The 18762-nt window shown below is 35.0% G+C and overlaps 1 protein-coding gene across 5 annotated transcripts in view; it reads right to left on the minus strand.

The window, feature by feature from the left end:
• NAA16 (N-alpha-acetyltransferase 16, NatA auxiliary subunit) overlaps window positions 1–18762 on the minus strand; it is a 67415-nt gene that overhangs the window by 43103 nt on the left and 5550 nt on the right. For 4 of the 5 annotated variants that reach the window (XR_014013603.1, XR_014013604.1, XR_014013605.1 and 1 more), the window contains exons 3-8: window positions 18512–18616; window positions 16907–17064; window positions 13753–13887; window positions 7739–7892; window positions 4937–5056; window positions 2107–2202 (exon numbers count right to left, since the gene is read on the minus strand). Coding sequence is in view for 2 of the 5 variants with exons in the window: in XM_081214801.1 (XP_081070927.1) it covers window positions 2107–2202; window positions 4937–5056; window positions 7739–7892; window positions 13753–13887; window positions 16907–17064; window positions 18512–18616 (768 nt within the window). In the remaining 3 variants the exon portion in view is untranslated. The remainder of the gene's footprint in view (window positions 1–2106; window positions 2203–4936; window positions 5057–7738; window positions 7893–13752; window positions 13888–16906; window positions 17065–18511; window positions 18617–18762) is intronic. The other variant, XM_081214802.1, reaches the window with a different exon arrangement.

The raw sequence follows: 18762 nt of genomic DNA on the forward strand, positions 1-18762 counted from the left end.
AAAACTTGCATTCTCAAGTTCCATCATGTTTCTTGAAAAAGATCTTATTGCCTAAGATACCTTTCTTATTACACATAAAAATATTTCTAAACATGCAAAAAAACTTCATGAAGTATTCAGCTGTTATACAGGTACAATTAAGTAGTTGCACAATTTTATATATGGTCCCCAGAGCTTTGTAAATACATGTATGTTAGAACCTCAAATCATGCTGATCTTGAAGCCCAAGCGGTCAAGACCCCTCAGCTGAGGCCCAGCTTGTAAAAAGATCCTTTTAGCATTTCAAAGACAATGTCCTAGAGCGTCCAGAATGATTCCACTTTAACCCAAATCACACTTTACATTCAACAACTGGCTCCAGGTTATCTTTCAGTAAAAATATACTTCCTACCTTATACACAAAAGGCCACCTATGGTATGATTCCAATTATACAAAACGTCCAAAACCAGCAAGTCCACAGGTACAGAAAGTTAGGTTAGTGGTTGCCTGGTGCAGGGGCTGGGGGCTGGGAGTGACTGCTAATGGACATGAGTTTTCTTCTTGGAGTGACGAAAATTTCCTGAAACCAGGGAGTGATGATGGTTGTGCAACTCTCTGAGCACATTAAAACACTGAGTTGCACACTTTAAAAAGTGCATTTTATGGTATGTGAGTTATATTTCAACAGGCTGTTTTTTTTTTTTAAAAGGAGATACAGAAATGTGAGCTTGAGCATCTTCCAGAAAACACTTTTACTAGGGAAATGCTCCTCTCTGCACAGTACATCCCACCTTGGAAATTCACAACTCATATACTGAAAGTTCTAGGAAGTCCTGCAGAAACCTGATTGTTGGGTTTAACCAAAAGTTTCCCAAACTCATTTGACTGAAGAACATCTCAGTACACAGGCATCCTCCCCACCAAGCCTATTAACATCCACTGGGACGTAATGTTCCCTGGAAAACATTAGGAAATCTGCCTACTTCACAAAGCCGAAACAAAACAGGGAGGATCAGAATACTATTCATCATTTACATAAATGAAAGGCACTATTTATTTTTAAATAAATTTGTATCTACTGTCTAACCCAGTACACTTCTAAGAGGTATTTCATGTATTTTAAAAGTCAAATAAAAAGCTTCTAATTTCCATTAATCTTTTGATAAAAAGAAAATAACACAATTATTTAAACAAATATTTCCATTGTAAATGAGAATTCATAGAAAATATACTCCCTCCCTCGCCCCATGCCTAGAATAGAGATTTTTAAGTTATATTAGCATTCTAGGGTCTGACTTGTATCAAAAGACATGCCAGAAGTCCCAATAAATAATTCATAATATATAGCACTTACAACTAAAAATAAAAGATGACTTTAAGAAAAAGGCACAATTTTGCATAAAATCATCAACAAAGTCATTAACTGAAGAGCTAATATACTCTTTACCTCCTATAAGCTCAATGGCAAATGAGTTCAGCTACATGCTACAACTCAGATCAAGGTCATGAATATACTATTGTTCAATAGAAGCAAATCATAGAATACATACCACAGTGCTCCAATTTACATAAAGGACAAAAGCAGGCTTTTGTTTTTATTTCTAGAGATACAAAATACATGGAGCTCTACAAAAACAATAGCATGATAAAAGGCAAATTTCAAGAATGCAATCAACTCTGAGGAAAGAGGGCCTTGCACAGCATTGGTGATATTCTTTAACACTGTGGTGGGCACCAAGAGCTCACAACTTTTTCTTTGAATTTATGTCCTAAAAAGAAGATCCAGAATGTCAAAACTTCTACCACTTAAATCACAATACCTCACATATAATTTGTCATCAATTCTAAGGAATTTAATTTACCTTCTAAATATGCTGTTTACTTTTTAAAGTCACATAAGAAAAACAATTTTATATAAATAACTTCTGACACTTAAAACCAACATAAAGCTAACAATGTAAATACTCTTAACAACATATGCATAACAAATAAATAACTGATCACTCCCACCCCCAAGACTGGTGTAGGTGTAAACTCTATTCCAGAAACAAGCTTTTAAAATGTGAATGGTGTTGAGTAACTTCAACAAGTAATTATTAGTGTTACAAAAGATATCCTAATATTACCTGGGACAAGATTCAAAGGTATTCTTCTAGGTGAAATTGCTCTGGGGTGCTGCTTACTAATTTCTTCATAAATTTGAAGCCTCTCTTCTAAAGTGCCTATTATCAGTAAATATGCGTCAGATTCAAAGCATCAAAACTTTTATCTATGATAAAATGCTAATAAACTTTAAAAATTGTTATAAATTAAAAATCACATTATCAATATTAAAGCTGCTCTCAATTTTTGTAAGAATGACATTAAAAACTCTGTGGCAATGAAATAATCATTAAAACACCATTTTAAACCCAAAGTCCAGAGAAAACCAAAATTTCACCACAACAGATTCTACATCCAACTCAAATCATATACACACAAGACAGACTGAAGATACACTGCACTTCTCTGATATTCCTGCATGCACAACCCACGAAAAAGAAAATGTTCCTTTATAACATACCTTACATAAATCCTCTAACCCAATATAACCCACATAAACCCAACAAAAGTCTATAACGCCTATTGACAGGCTTAAAGAAGCAATAGTTTTAGGGTCATGAATGCAATATTTTAAAAGATGAACTACGTTTCTAAGGAAGTTTGACACTTAAAATCTTCAGTGAAACTCTATTACAAAGAACTCCATTAGTTCATATCCCTGTCCAAGTACCAAAAAAAAGAACCCCATCAGAACAGACTTTTAAAGTGGCAATTACTTCTCCCAAATATTATGATATAAAATATACTTCTAACAGAAAGTTATATCTTCCCTGTCAAGACCAACCTAATTTTATAGTACTAAATACAGGATCTATATGTAAACTACATTAACAATATGCAGAATCGGATCTGGGTCTAGTTTATTATTCTAAAATAATATCCAGCATAATTTACAAAGAGAGATTACATGTATTATTTTATATAAGCAATAAGATAACTTACAGCAGAATTTTTAAGAAAAGGCAAACCCATTTCTAAACTATAAGGTTCCAGGTGGATTTTAATTCAGACCACAGAAATATAATTATTATAAAAATAACCCTTGGTGCTAGCAATCAAGCCACCATAAATGTAGTGTTCAGTATCAAGATTATAAACACAGCACTTTAAAAAGTAAAGTCCGATTTTGTTTAGACTCCTTCCTTCCCCCAGTAATACATTTTGGAGCTCCAATGTGGTTGAATTTTAAAAACTGGGATATGTGAAAAATTATTTTCACATTCTGTTAATGATTTGGAGACTTCATGAAATATTAAGGACACTTATACTAAAATTTACAAGAAGCCTATTGCATATTTTTAAAAAGCAGTTCTCATATTTATACCTAATCTTAGAGAATGAGACGAACTATGAGTATAAAAAACATTTTCCCACTAACCCAGATAAAGCCAGTCTTATAAATGTAGTTACATTAAGACAAAAGCCAAACCATTTCAATGACCTGTTTGAAGTCACAAGTTGGAGCTCCAGAACCTACCATGGGAGAGGAAAAGGTCCTAAGGAACCTAAAAACATAGTTTTATAATCAATATATTTTACAGTAAGCATGGATCCTGATATATGGAACATATTATTCATTTTACTAAAGCAGTTAAGTGATTAACATGCCAGTAACTGGTAGTTTAAAGAAAAATCAGTTATCTCACATTTCCAACCTTCAGACACATGACTTTTGTCCTGTTTTTTTTTTAAAGACAGAGTACTGATCTAATCAATATTTTAATTTTCATTATTTTCTTTAAAACAATTATTTAAGGAACTTTTAAAAATAATTTGATATAAAATTTAAAATACACACAGAAAACCTGGATTCATGTATACATGTGATTAAGATAGAACAAATAAATTTTTTTCATAGCTCTTCCTACTATAAATGAATATGGGTAGCTACCTACTTACCATAATTTTTAAATTTAAAAATTCTGCTTTTTCAACACCCTCGAGTTTCATAATTATTTCAGCCATATACTTACTTACCCATGACTAAATATGATTTTAGCAATATTAAAGATATTTAATTATGAGAAATTAGGGAAAATTTAGAATACTATTCTAGATTTCTGAAAAGGGTCAAGGTTATCAAATTTCAAAAGAAGATGTATACAATTTATTCTACACAAATTAGCCTAGTTTGAAAGTAAAAGAATAGTTTTTATGTTGATGCTATATACAACGTACTCTCAGCAACATTTCTTTGGCCCAATTCTTATTCTTAGAGATTGACAGTAATAGTCCTCTAATTCTTTAAAAATACTAAATAATTATGACATTTCCCAGAAAGGGGATGCCCATTTTCTTCCCCACCACTCTAGTTAGTGTATATTGGTAACATTTTAATGGATCAAGAAACCTAAAATAATCTGTAAGCATTTATCACTTAAATATAAATATCTGAATTCATTTTCACTCCCATGTTTAACCTGTAACTTCCTAAATAGAAACATGAATGCTAAAACTAAAAATATGCATCCTCAAATATTCTTACAACTTTATATTTTACTATACTTCAAACACTAGCTAAAGGCTTCCCTGGTGGCACAGTGGTTGAGAATCCGCCTGCCAATGAAGCGGAGACAGGTTCGATCTCTGGTCCGGGAAGATCCCACATGCCGCGGAGCAACTAAGCCCGTGCGTCACAACTACTGAGTCTGCACTCCAGAGCCCGGGAGCCACAACTACTGAAGCCCGCACCCCTAGAGTCCGTGCTCCGCAACAAGAGAAGCCCCTGCTCACCGCAACTAGAGAAAAAGCCCACGCGCAGCAACGAAGACCCAACGCAGTCAAAAATAAATAATTAAAAAAAAAAAAAAAACCCACTACCTAAGAGAAGGTAGGAGAAAAATCATTACATACTAAGTTGTAGAGCTTTTTCCAAGCCTTCATAGTAACACCAATTTTCTGCATTCCGATCAATCAAGTTTTTGAATACTTCGCTCGCTTCTTTTAATCGTCCCAATTTCAACAGCATTTCCCCTAAAATTAAGTTTAAATGTCACATTCATTTTGCTTAAACATTAAATACCTTTCTAATCCCAGAGATTTCACTAAGCATTATTAGTATAATAGATGTTTATGAAAGACAGCTGTATGGTGCTTCCCTTTAGGGCTTGTTGCAGTTTAAATAACTAAACATAGATTAATTCACAGCTTGTCTTCAGAAATGAACCTTCATTTACACATTCTATTATACTAACATTCATTTTTGGCTCCCTCCCACACCATATATATGATATTAACTTGTTAGTAAAATATCTTTGCATTATGCACATTTTTGTACACCCTTTAAAGTAACTAAAGTTACCTTATATATAGATTGGTAAATAATTCTAATGAAATATCCCTGCCTTCCTACTGCAAGATTTTTAATGTACTTTTCCTAATCAATTCTTATGTTAAACAATTCTCCATTCAATTCTCTTACTGTCCTTTCCAGGTCACTAAAACTGGAGAAGTTTAACTCACAAAACAATGACACTAAATACCACTTCGCAGAAAGAAACTACACAAACCATGTTCACATGTGGGTCACCTCTAAGACTCAATTTCTTTTACTAAGCCGTACAAATTGAAAGTGGGTATGGGAAATGGGAATCTAAATTTCTCAGATAGGGATTTCCTTGGCGGTCCAGTGGTTAAGACTCCACACTTCCACTGCAGGGGGCATGGGTTCAATCCCTTGTGGGGGAACTAAGATCCTGCAAGCCAAACGGCGCAGCCAAAATAAATAAATAATGAACTTTTCAGATAAAATGGAAAGCATACCTAATCAAGATAAGAGGGAGAATCTCAAAAAATATATCTCAACTTTCTATGCCTAAGCTTTCCCACTCCCTACAGAATCTGTTTCAAACAACCCTTTGAAATGTCTTCAGTCATACATACTGTTTCGGCTTTCATCATCATCATATTACAGTGATTATTATATATATCATTTTACTATTTATTTTACTATATTGTATATTACTTAAGCTCTACAGTAAGACTAACTAGGTGTAACTACCAGTTTTACCACTTTCTAGCTCTGTGACTTTGAATAACTTACAAAACTTCCAATTTCCATTTCCTTACCTGCAAAATATCAACTACATCAGTCTGTTTTTATGATAATCAACTGAAATAATGTACTTAAAATGGTCAGCACACTACTTGGTACAAAGTGACACACATAAACATTTACTAGTTAAAACCATAAACAGTACATTAAACTTAAACTATACTTGAATTCAAAAAATAATAAAAGGAGAAAAAAAGAACTATGATCGTGCCCCATTCCTCCACAACAGTAGAGGATAGCAGTTAAAAGGACTCATGAAAAGACATGAAAGAAACTTAAATGCATGTTGCTAAGTGAAAGAAGCCAATCTGAAAAGGCTACATACTGTATGCTTCCACCTCTAATACATTCTGTAAAAGGCACAACTATGGAGACAGTAAAAGGATTACTGGTTGCCGAGGGTTGGGGGCAAGGAGAAACAGGCTGAGCAGAGGATTTTTAGGGCAGTGAAACTATTCTGTATGATACTATAATGGCAGTATGTAAAATGTCATCATACATTTTTTAAAACCTAGAAGGTATACAACACCAAGAATGAACCCAAATGTAAACTACAGGCTTGGGGGGATGGGGAGTGCGGGTAGGAGGAACTGTGCACGTGCAGGGACAGAGGGTATAGAGGAAATCTTTGTACCTTCCACTCAGTTTTGCTGTGAACCTAGAACTGCTCTAAAAAATAAAGTCTATTTAAATTAAAAAAAAAAAAGTAAAGGCTCTGAAGTCAGAAAGATATTTTTAGAAATTAACTCTACCTCCTGAAAGGCTGGGTAACTTGGGCAAGTCCTTAACCTCTCTTAGTTTCTTCAAATATAAAAAGGGACAATAAGTAATACCCATGTTAGAGGTGCTAAAAAATTAAGTGAAATTAAGCAGTTTAAGCAATTACCATACTGTGAAACACAGAAGAGTAAATAAACCTTAACTAGTATTTTTAAGCTTTAGAAGTCCTGCAACTACATGAGATTTTAGTTTTAAACTAATTATTTATTTAGATGGACATTCTATTTAATACGGTGTTGCTCAGGAAATGGGTAATTGATGAGCAAAGCTATGTATAAAAAAGAAAATTTGTTTGACTTTGTTGAAAAACATTCTTAACAAACTATTTCTCAGAATCCTGTCTTCTTAATTAGCCCATAATGAAAATAAATGAATCTTGCTTTCATGAGGATCCCAAGTGTCATTTACTCTTCTCATTTTACTATATATGGAGATAAATACTGGGGGAGGGGGTTGAATATGAAGGCAGTATAACATACTGCTTAAGAAAATGGAATCTGGAGTCAAAATCCCTGCACTCAAATCCAGCACTACCCAGATTACTTAGCTGTGTGACCCTGGGCAAGTCACTTACCTCTCTGTTCCTCAGTTCCTGATCTCTAAAACGGATGTAACAACTACATCATAGGATTGTTATGAAGATTACATTAATTTTATTATTAAGCCCTTACATTAATTAATAATGGCTTAATAATAAAGTGTTCAGAACATTGCCTGATATATAGTAAGTCTCATTTAAGTGTTCGGACATAATAAAGTATATAGGTTTTATTCTTTTCTTTAATTGAGGCCAATAAAAAAGAAAAAGCAGTTCAACCTACCTTTAATTTCTTCCACCAAAAGTTTATCACATATCTGTTTCTCATATGTTTCTATATGTTTCAAAGATTCCTGAAATAGATCTGCCTCCCTCATCACTTGATTCTGGTACAGTAACAGTTCACTATATTCATAGTCTATTTTGTTGGGAGGAACCTGAAAAAAATAACCAAATTATCTTACTTATATAATAATATAAAGCAGTTACAGATCTTTAATTGCTTTCTCAGGACAGTCATTCACACAGACTTTAAAAAGCAACCCACAAGCAGTTACAAATAGAAGAGTGATTAAGAGCAAAGAAGATTAATATATTCTTTAAAACAAATAAAGGAGTGGGGACTTCTGCCTACAGCAAAGTGAAGAGGTTAGCAAATCCTATTACCAAAGGAAAGTATAAAAATGATTAAAATCCTAAAGAATCTTCCAAAAAAAACTACTAGAACCCATAAAGGAGTTTAGCAAGGTGACAGAATACAAGGTCAATATATGAAAATCAATTATACTTCTATATACTGGGAACAAATAACCCGAAAATGAAAGTAAAATAATTTTCACAGTAGCATCAAAACGAACAAAACATTCAGGAATAAATTTAAGAAACAAGACCCCATATACCAAAGAATACTCAATCTTTTTTGACTCTATATTTATTCTCCCCAAATTGATCTAAAAATTCAATGCAATCCCTATCAAATTCTCAGCAAGCTTTTAGAAACTGATAAGCTGATGTAAAATTCAAATGGAAATAAAAGGAACCCTGTATGGACAAAAGAATATTAAAAAGAAAAAGTAGGAAGATATGTACTTCAAATTTCAAACATCCTTAAATATTACAGTAATCAAGACAGTGTGGTTGGTATTGGCATAAGGATACACATATAGATCAATGGAACAGAATACAAGGTTCAGAAATTAGCCCTCATAATCTGGTCAACCGATTTTCAACAGATATGCCAAGACAATTCAACAGGGACACGTTAGTCTTTACAACAAATGATGGTGGGACAATTTAATATCCATATGCAAAAACCTTAGACACATACCATTTACAAAAATTAACTCAAAATAGATCACAGACCTAAATGTGAGCACTAAAACAATAAAAGAAACCTTAGAAGAATAGGAGAAAATCTTTGTGACCCTTTGCATAAAAGAAAAAACAGGCAAATTGGACTTCAACAAAATTATAAACTTTCCTCTTCAAAAGACATCATTAATAACATAAAAATACAAGTTACAGACTAGGAGAAAATATTTGCAAATGATCTATCTGATAAGGAACTTGTATTGAGAATATTCAAGAAACTCTTACAACTCAGCTGTAAGACAAATAACCCAATTAAAAAATGGGCAAAAGAGTTGAATAGACATTTCATCAAAGAAGAAATATAAATGGCTAATAAGAACATGAAAAAATGCCCAATAGCATTAGTTGTTAGAAAAATGCAGAGACACAACTAAAACAGATACTACTACATATCCACTAAGATGGCTATCATCAAAAAATTGGACAGTAACAGGTGTGGGGATGGGTAGAAACTGGAATTCTCACACATTGCTAGTAGGAACGTAAAATGGTTCAGCCACGTAGGAAAACAACTGGGCAGTTTATTAAAAAGTTAAATATATACTTACCATATAACCAAGTAATTTCATTCCTAGGTATCTACCCAAAAGAAATAAAAACATATGTCCACACAAAAACTTATGCACAAATGTTCATAGCAGCATTGTTCATAACAACTAAAACTAAAAACAATATATATGTCCATCAATTAATGAATGGATAAACAAAGTGTTATCCATAGACTACAGTGTATCCATATAATGAAACAGTATTCAGCATTAAAAAGGAATGAACCACTAATACATGCTCTAACACAGGTGAATCTCAAAAGCATTATGAATAAAAGAATTTAGAGAGAAAACACTGCATTTGATTGCCTTTATTCGAAGTTTCCAAAAAGGGCAAATCTATAGAGACAAAAAGCAGATCAGTGGTTGGCTGGGGATGAGTGGAAACTGACAAATGGGCACAAAAGAACTTTTTGGGGGTGACGAAACATTCTAAAACTGGACTGTGGTAATGACTACATGACTATAAATTTACAAAAAAAAAATCTTTGAGATGTACAACTAAAATGGGTAAATTTTATGGCATGTATTATACCTCAAAAAAGCCTCTTATACCTCTTATAATAATTATACTTATTATCACAAAAAATAAGAAAATTCCACACACCTAATTTTAACCATCAAATTGCAATAACATTGTATTTAAAATGAAAGAGTGTTTATCAAACCCCAGTGAATATGGTACAGTACACCTTCATATAGTAAGGACTTGATTCCTGGATAAAGACAAAGAACTAGTCTCGATAGAGAATTCTCTAGTTCACAGTAAAAAGCTAAGAATCTAAGTAAACATGATGAACTTACCACACTCCCTTATGAGAATAAAAATAATAGAGGATTTAAAAATATATTAACCTATGAAAATAGAACATACGAGATTTCAACAAACTTCTGGGAAATGGAAAGCAAATGAAGAATAAGGGATGAAGTAAAACAGAAGCTAAAGCCTAGAGTAGCTATACAGAGGAAATCTTTAGGGAGGGTGGCTATCTGCCCTGGAAAACATCAAACAGGGTCAGGATTCTGAAATGACAAGTAAACAGAGAGTGCCGGAATGAGAAATGGGGCTCAAGATTAAGGGATTAACTGAAAGGCTGACCCTGACCCCATTTCCATCAACTCAGCAGCCAAATCCGTGTTTAAAATATTACCCTGTAACCAGGCATCCATCCCACTCAAAGAGTCAAGAGCTCTTCTTCAAAGAAAGCAGATAGCCCCAGAGAACTGGATGCTAAGGCGGGGGTGGGGTGGTGTAGATATTCACTGCAGCATTATTCACAGTAGTCAAGATATGGAAACAACCTAAGTGTCCATCAACAAATGAATGGATAAAGATGTGATATATATATATACAACAGAATAATATTCAGCCATGAGAAACAAGGAACTCCTGCCATTTGCTGGCTTAAGACACAAAAGTGTAAGTATATTCCCTAATGTTATAAAGGTAACACTTAAAGAACCAGAAATATTCATATAACTATTATCAGGAGAATGGGGAAGAGATGGTGAGGTGACATAAAAGAACTATATACTACCCTATTGTAGCAAAAACCATAAAGAATGCCTAAAACACATATAAAAAAGTTGAACGTGCATTATTTAGACATATGGCAGGCTGTGTTCTTCCATGTCTTCTCTGAACTAGACTCTGGATAGCAAGGCAGGGACAGAAAGGTAGAATAGGGGACTGTTATGTGTACTCTGTAACGAGAATTACTGGATGAATGAAAAGAGAAAAAAAGTCTACCACTCTAGCAGGTAAAATTAGTTTGGCTATCATTCCAAAAAACAATACCTTGCTTTTAGGGTAATGTGTCAAAAGAAAAAGTTTTCATCAAGAAAATACAAAGAGGATGATGTCAGGAAAACCGGAAGAGTAAAGAAAGAACTCCAAAACTTCACCTCTCTAGAAGAGCGAGGAAAGAACTGGCAAAAACTGTCAGAATTGGGCTTCCCTGGCAGCCCAGTGGTTGAGAGTCCACCTGCCGATGCAGGGGACGCGGGTTCGTGCCCCGGTCCGGGAGGATCCCATGTGCCGCGGAGCGGCTGGGCCCATGAGCCATGGCCGATGGGCCTGTGCGTCCGGAGCCTGTGCTCCGCAACAGGAGAGACCCCAGCAGTGAGGGGCCCGCGTACAGCAAAAAAACAAAAAAAAACCCCAAAAAACCGTCAGAATCACCTTTTTCAGAACTCTGGAAATTAACCAGAGGCTTATAGCACAGCTGGGGAGCATTCATTGAAGAAAACAGCTAGATCTTGGTAAGACCAGTGAGTTTTGTGTCATTTTAACTTGCCCTAATCCTGTCCAGTGCTCTCCAGCTACACAGTAGCCTTGAAAAATAAGCTTGTATTCCCAGAGCAGCTTGACAGCCACCAGTGAAAACAATGAAGCTGGAGCTCTTTCAAAGCCTCATTCCCAAAGAACTGTAATTAACTGACCTATCTGTTGGTTCACTGCAAGCCTCCAAGTACAAACCTAACTCAGAGCTTGCCCAGAGCAAAAAAGCCTTGGGGGGAAGGGAAGGGCCAAAAGTGCTTATTAAAAGTGATTACAGGCATGTGTTTTACCTTTATAGTGCCTGAAAGATGGCTAACAGTGAGGACAAACAACAGACTAAACAAAAACCTTAAAGTAAAAGCTGGGAAATGTGATGTCCACAGGGGCTTTGAAAAGTCACACACATGTACAGAGTTACACACATATTCAAGAAAGACCTGAGAAAGCCCTAAACTCTCACCTGTCGCTGACCTTGAGACTCTGACCTTTCACCTTAAGAGGTGAAAGCTAAGGTAGAGTTGTAAATTGCCTGGCTGAGTGCTAAAGCATACATACACCAACACACCCACAGAGAAATTTAACAAAACTACAAGTTGGTTCTTTGACAAGATCTACAAAATTGACAAACCTTTAGCTGGAATGACCAAGAAAGAAAGAGAGAAGACTACTAAAATTGAGAATAAAAGGACGGACATTACCACAAACCCTACAAAAATAAAAAGGATTATAAGGGACTATTATGAAAAGTTGTATGCCAACAAATTAGATTACCTAGATGAAATGGACCAATATTTACATAAGAACTAACACCATCTATCACAAACTCTTTCAAAAGAGGGAACACTTCCCAACTCATGCCATGAAGCCAGACACAGACATCAAAAGAAAAGTACAGATAATATCTCTTATTCCAATATCCCTCACTAATAATCAAAGAAACACAAATTAAAAGAATAATGAGGGAATTCCCTGGTGGTCCAGTGGTTAGGACTTGGAACTTTCACTGCTGAGGGCCCAGGTTCAATTGCTGGTCAGGGAACTAAGATCCTGTGAGCCGTGCAGCGCAGCCAAAAAACAATAAATAAATAAAAGCTTAAAAAAAAATAAATAATGAGATAAACTTCTTCACATCCAGAAGAATGGAAAAAATAATAAAGCTGACATCAAGTGTCAGTAAGGATACAGGCAAACAATAAGCATAAAACCTTGCTAGCGGGCATGTAAATTAGTACAGGTGCTTCAAATTAGTAAAACTAAACACACAGAGCCACAACTCTGCAATTCCAGTTTTAGGTATAAACTGAAAAGGAACTCACAAATGTGGCTTATGAAACAGCAGACAAGAATATTCACTGCAGCACTAATTTTTCATACAGACAAAGTAGAGTAGATTAACTTTAGCTTATTTATATAACAGAACACCAAACAGCAGTTTAAAATGAATAATCAACATGTATGAACACAGATATATCTCAAGAAATGTTGAATTTTAAAAACTACATGTCATTCATGTAAAATTTTAAATATACAAAATAATAGTTCGTAACTTTCATGGACTTAAACATAATGTAAACATGACTAGAAATGATCTATACCAATTTCAGAATAGTGGCTACCTCTAGGGAGGGATGTGGGAGGACTTCAGCTGTTTCTGTAACATTTCTTTAAAAAATAATTAAATCTGGAGCAATTATGGCAAAATGTTAACATCTTTTTAATTTCTCTTGTGATACACAGTATACTTTTTGTATTTTTCTATTTTATATACATATTAAAATATGTATTAATGTATTTATATAAAATATAAAGCAATGTATATTAGAGAAACAATTCCCACAGTCACAAAACTATTTTCATTTTCATGTATTCTTTTCTTTATTCATTTGAATATTGCTGAAATTATAGTATGCAAAAATCTTTATATTATTTATTTTGTATTAAGAATTCTTTGTTTTAACTTCTTCCAATTATTTCAAAAAATTTTCAAGTTCTTCCATAGGTCTGAAAGACTAATCCATGCTTGGGGGTGGAGGCAATATAGAAGTTAACTATTTTAGTTTGTGAAGGTAGAAGAAAATGTTAAAATGAAGTTCTTACTTGCTGAGTTTGTCTAAATTCTTCCAATAGTTTTAGTGCCATATCATAATCTTTCAGTAAGTGGTATGCAATAGCATATCCAATCCAGGATGCACGTTGTGTTGGGCGCAACTGAAGAAGCTGATATCTCGTCTCCTTTAAAAAAAAAATTTTTCTTTATAATATTTTTCACTTTCTTAAGTTTCTCTAAAATATAATTCATCACAGAGTTTTAAGAAAAAATACCTTTAATTCCTTTCTAATGAATTCAATGAACAAACATCTCTGAATTCCAGAATAAAACAGAAATACTTTTTATGTTCCTGATCTAAACTTAAGTTCTAGAATACCCTGCAATGTAATGTCCTTGGGGTCAATGCTTTTAGGTTGCCTTATAAAATTAACTTTATATAATGAGAATTTCTTCTGGTAACTAAACATCTCAGAAGAGAGACTAAGATAGCTTTTTATGAAACTAGAGTTTACTGTTTATAATATTGTTATATGAAATCACAACATATTTTACATTATTATAATAGGCCCCAGAGATAGGATGGACACAGCTAGGGAAAACACTCAAACATCTGACTGGACTTTTCTAGCAGAAACACCACTGCTGCTACTCTAAGACAGTTCAATATCTACAACATTAGGGAGAAAACACCAGAAATTCCACCATGGCTGCTCCAGAAGAATCAAGATACCTTCAGACCAGCAGAAAATCTAACCTCCCTACACAGCTCCCACTTCTTCATAGCTCATATCTGCCTCCAACTTTTAGGCAAGTGCAACTTTGCTTGGCCAAACAGGGTCTCATGAAGAACACTAGCTGCAATGAGTTTTGAAAATGTAATGTTTAGCTTCTGTGACTCTGTTGTTGGAATGGGTGCTGTCCATCCACGCTACATGCCACAAGGAGAACCATGATCAGATCTTTTTTAAAAAGGATATCTTCAACAAAACAACTTAGACAATATCACTCCTCTACATTCATGGGTAAATGTCTGCTCCTTTTAGGCATATGGCATTAAGCTCTACCACTGTATCACCCTTACTTTCACTGTTGCTTCTCTGTCACTCCCCCACTTCATTAAAGTCTGACTCAGTTTTCATCTCTCTACCAAATTCTGCCATTATTCTGGGCAAATGCAACACTGTGGATCACGTATCCAATAACCTATCTTCTTAGATCCACGATTTCCTCATCTACAATGATCTCCACCCCACTTCAGGGACCCACTTCCACCACCACACCCTAGACCTTACTGCCACCCAGAAATCATAAATTCAGATACTCACTCTCGCTACAGCTCCTATGCTGCCAACACTGTCACTCAGTGACCTTCCTGCCCTTGTTCTTGGACACCACCAGTACCTCTAGTTCCTTGAGTCCTTCACTTCTAACCACCAGCTCTTTTATCTTCATTTATTTCACTACCCCTCCTAGCAAGCAGTCTCTCACCATTACTAATTTCTTTATTTCTAAAGATAACTGATTTTAACTCTCACCAAACTTAGGTTGCTAAGTCCTAGTGAAGAAAAATCACACAATCGTAATGAATGGTACCATTATTAAGCTCAGCAGAACCCTTGAAACTTCTGCAAAAATCTGTGCAAAGACTTACATGGCAGTAGAAGGACAACAGTAAAAAAGTAAATGAAAAAAGACTTATCTAAGCAGAACTATTAAGAGTTGGTAGCCTCCTTCACATGAGAAAGTGAGATAATTCCATTTTGGACATACTGAATTTAGGAAACTAAGTGGAGTAAGCACATGGAGATGCCCATGTGCTTGAAGATAACAGTGTGAAAAGGCCTGGGACTACATTTATGGCAATCCTCATAATATTTTGTATTTTCTAACCCATAATGAAGAAAGCTAATTCATCTCCACATTTAGATTTTAATAAATGCTCTTTTATAAAAGCTCTGTTTACCAAATCTGTAAATATCAAGCCCACAACGAATATAGTACAGCATTAGCACATAGGCGATATTCTAGCTTTTCAAAAAGCATTAAATAAGGGACTTCCCTGTTAAGAATCCACCTGCCAATGCAGAGGACATGGGTTCAAGCCCTGGTCCAGGAAGATCCCACATGCCACGGATCAACTAAGCCCACAAGCCACCCACAACTACTGAGCCTGTGTGCCACAACTACTGAGCCCGCGTGTTACAACTACTGAAGCCCGCATGCCTAGAGCCCATGCTCCCCAACAAGAGAAGCCACCACAATGAGAAGCCCATGCACCACAACAAAGCGTAGCCCCCGCTTGCCACAACTAGAGAAAGCCCACACACAGCAACGAAGACCCAACGCAGCCAAAAATTTTTTTTAATTAAATAAAATAAGTAAAAAACCATAAAATGAATAAACTAGTTATCCTTTTTTGATGATCAAGTATGCACTTCCAGGGACTTCCCTGGTGGCACAGTGGTTAAGAATCCGCCTGCCAATTCAGGGGACACAGGTTCAATCCTTGGTCCAGGAAGATCCCACATGCCGCAGAGCAACCAAGCCAGTGCGCTACAACTACTGAGCCTGCGCTCTAGAGCTCGCGAGCCACAACTACCGAGCCCACGCACCACGACTACTGAAGCCCACGTGCTTAGAACCCATGTTCCACAACAAGAGAAGCCACCGCAATGAGAAGCCTGCACACCGCCAATGAAGAAAAGCCCCTGCTCGCCGCAACTAGAGAAAGCCCGCACACAGCAATGAAGACCCAATGCAGCCAAGAATAAATAAATTAATTTTTTTTTAAAAGTATGCAGTTCGGGCTTCCCTGGTGGCGCAGTGGTTGAGAGTCCGCCTGCCGATGCAGGGGACACAGGTTCGTGCCCCGGTCTGGGAAGATCCCACATGCCGCGGAGCGGCTGGGCCCGTAAGCCATGGCCGTTGAGCCTGCGCCTCCGGAGCCTGTGCTCCTCAACGGGAGAGGCCACAACAGTGAGAGGCCCACATACCGCGCAAAAAAAAAAAAAAAAAAAAAAGTATGCAGTTCTACTACTATTATTGGAGGGAAGATCCAAAGTGACTTTTCTCTTCTACTACAGACTGTAATGAACAATCAAGTCTACGTGATCTCGTCGTAAGTTCAACTCATTCTGAATTCATATGCTTTTAAATTATATCTATTATAAAAACATGTACATTTAAGACTAAAGTACTTACTCGATAACCTTCAAGGTCTCTCATTTGGATCTGTAACAGAGATAGATCCCTCAAAATTTGCAGATTATCTTTATCTAATTTGAGGGCATTTCGGTAACACTTAATAGCTTCATCATACTTCTTATCAGAACGCTGCAAGAGTCCATATACATGCCAACCTATTAAGTTAAGGAAACAGACATTCACAGATACTAGAATATACTATGCTACATGTCTAATAGAAAGCTTACCTTAACAAAATGGTATTTTGTTTGGGATTTACTTCAGAATGATCTGGCATCAGAGGGAGGGGGATAGTAAGCAGGTGATAAAATATGAAACCAGATCAGCCTTGATTGAAAACTGTTAAATTATTGAAGCTAGGTGATAGGCAGATAGGGGTGCATTATTCTATTCTACTTTTGTACATGTCTGAAATTTTCCATAATATATTTTTAAGTAACCTTAGAAAATTATTGGTAAAAATTCTTCACGTTGCCTACCTCCATCCCCTCACTTTCCTATGTCAGCACCTCAACACTCACTTATTCTCAAACACTATGCATAGAAACAGAATATGTATTATACAAAAATTGCAATTATCTTTTAAAACAAGTATATATTCAATCAATTATAAAACAACATGTAACCATCAATTAATTCACTAGTGATATTAAAGACCACAAAAATTAAGTTTTTATTTAATGTAGTCAAGTCTTAGGATATCTTGGAGCCAAAAAACTATCATACTTACATGCCCTCTCTCTTCACTCTGGGGTAAGCACTGGGATAAAGAAATAAGTATTTAGTATTTTGAGAGAACCCTAAGCTAAATATGTAAAAACACCACTAAAACTACTGACGTTCAATACTGGCCAATAGCTAGATGATTTAAATGTTAAAAATTAAGATACAAGGGTAATATGTGAAAAGGTTGTAAGTATATAAATAGGTAAAACAGAGATTAAAACAATTTCAATGATCCATCCCTAAAGAATATTTTTGTTTTTTTAACAAACTGGGATACTAGTCAATGAAAAATATGATTGTAAGTACCCAGTGAAGTAACAGCTAAGTCCCTGTGCAACAGAAACCAAGCTGAAAATCAACATAATATTTAATACTAAACAAAATCTATTTTACATCAAGTTGCTCCTGAATTTTTCTCCTAAAATTTCTAAAGGAAAGTTTAAGGAACTTTTAAGGAACACAAATTTTACTATACAGGTAAGTATTATACAGGTAAGTCATTATTTGGAATGAGGAAAGTATCACTCAGTTTATGGATATAAAGGGGAAAAAATGGGTTTTAAATCACATATAATTATTAGTTCCTATTCTCTCACACTAAGCACAACTGCAGTAAATATACAGTGCATAGTAATTCTCTTAAAAATACTCCAATAAACAAAAAAAATAAGAAGTAGGGAACAGATGAAACTAATATTAAAAATGCTGACAATTATTGAAACTTGATAATGGGTACATAAAGTTCATTATATTCACTCTTCCATATAGTTTAAAATTTTTTCATAGTGAAGTTTTTTTTAAATTTGAGTTAGAAAAAACTCATAAATGGAAAATACATAAATGAAATTAAACTATTCAACTACTGCAAAAGGATACAGACATGACTCTTGACATCATTACGAAGTCCTTTACGAACAAATGCATACGCCTCTTCTTTTTTTCCTAAACAGTTCAATGTTAATCCTTTCATAGCCAAAGTCTCTGAAAAATATTTTTAACCTCTATTTACACATGAGAAATTCAAATTATTCTCTTAGCACTACTTTAATATCTGAGCTCTACCAATACTTACATTGTTCATCCTTTTAATCCTACAGTTAGAAGAATTTCTCTCCAGATAAAAAAAG

This window comes from Mesoplodon bidens (assembly GCF_964165515.1).
Source record: "Mesoplodon bidens genome assembly, chromosome: 17".
Lineage (NCBI taxonomy): Eukaryota > Metazoa > Chordata > Mammalia > Artiodactyla > Ziphiidae > Mesoplodon > Mesoplodon bidens.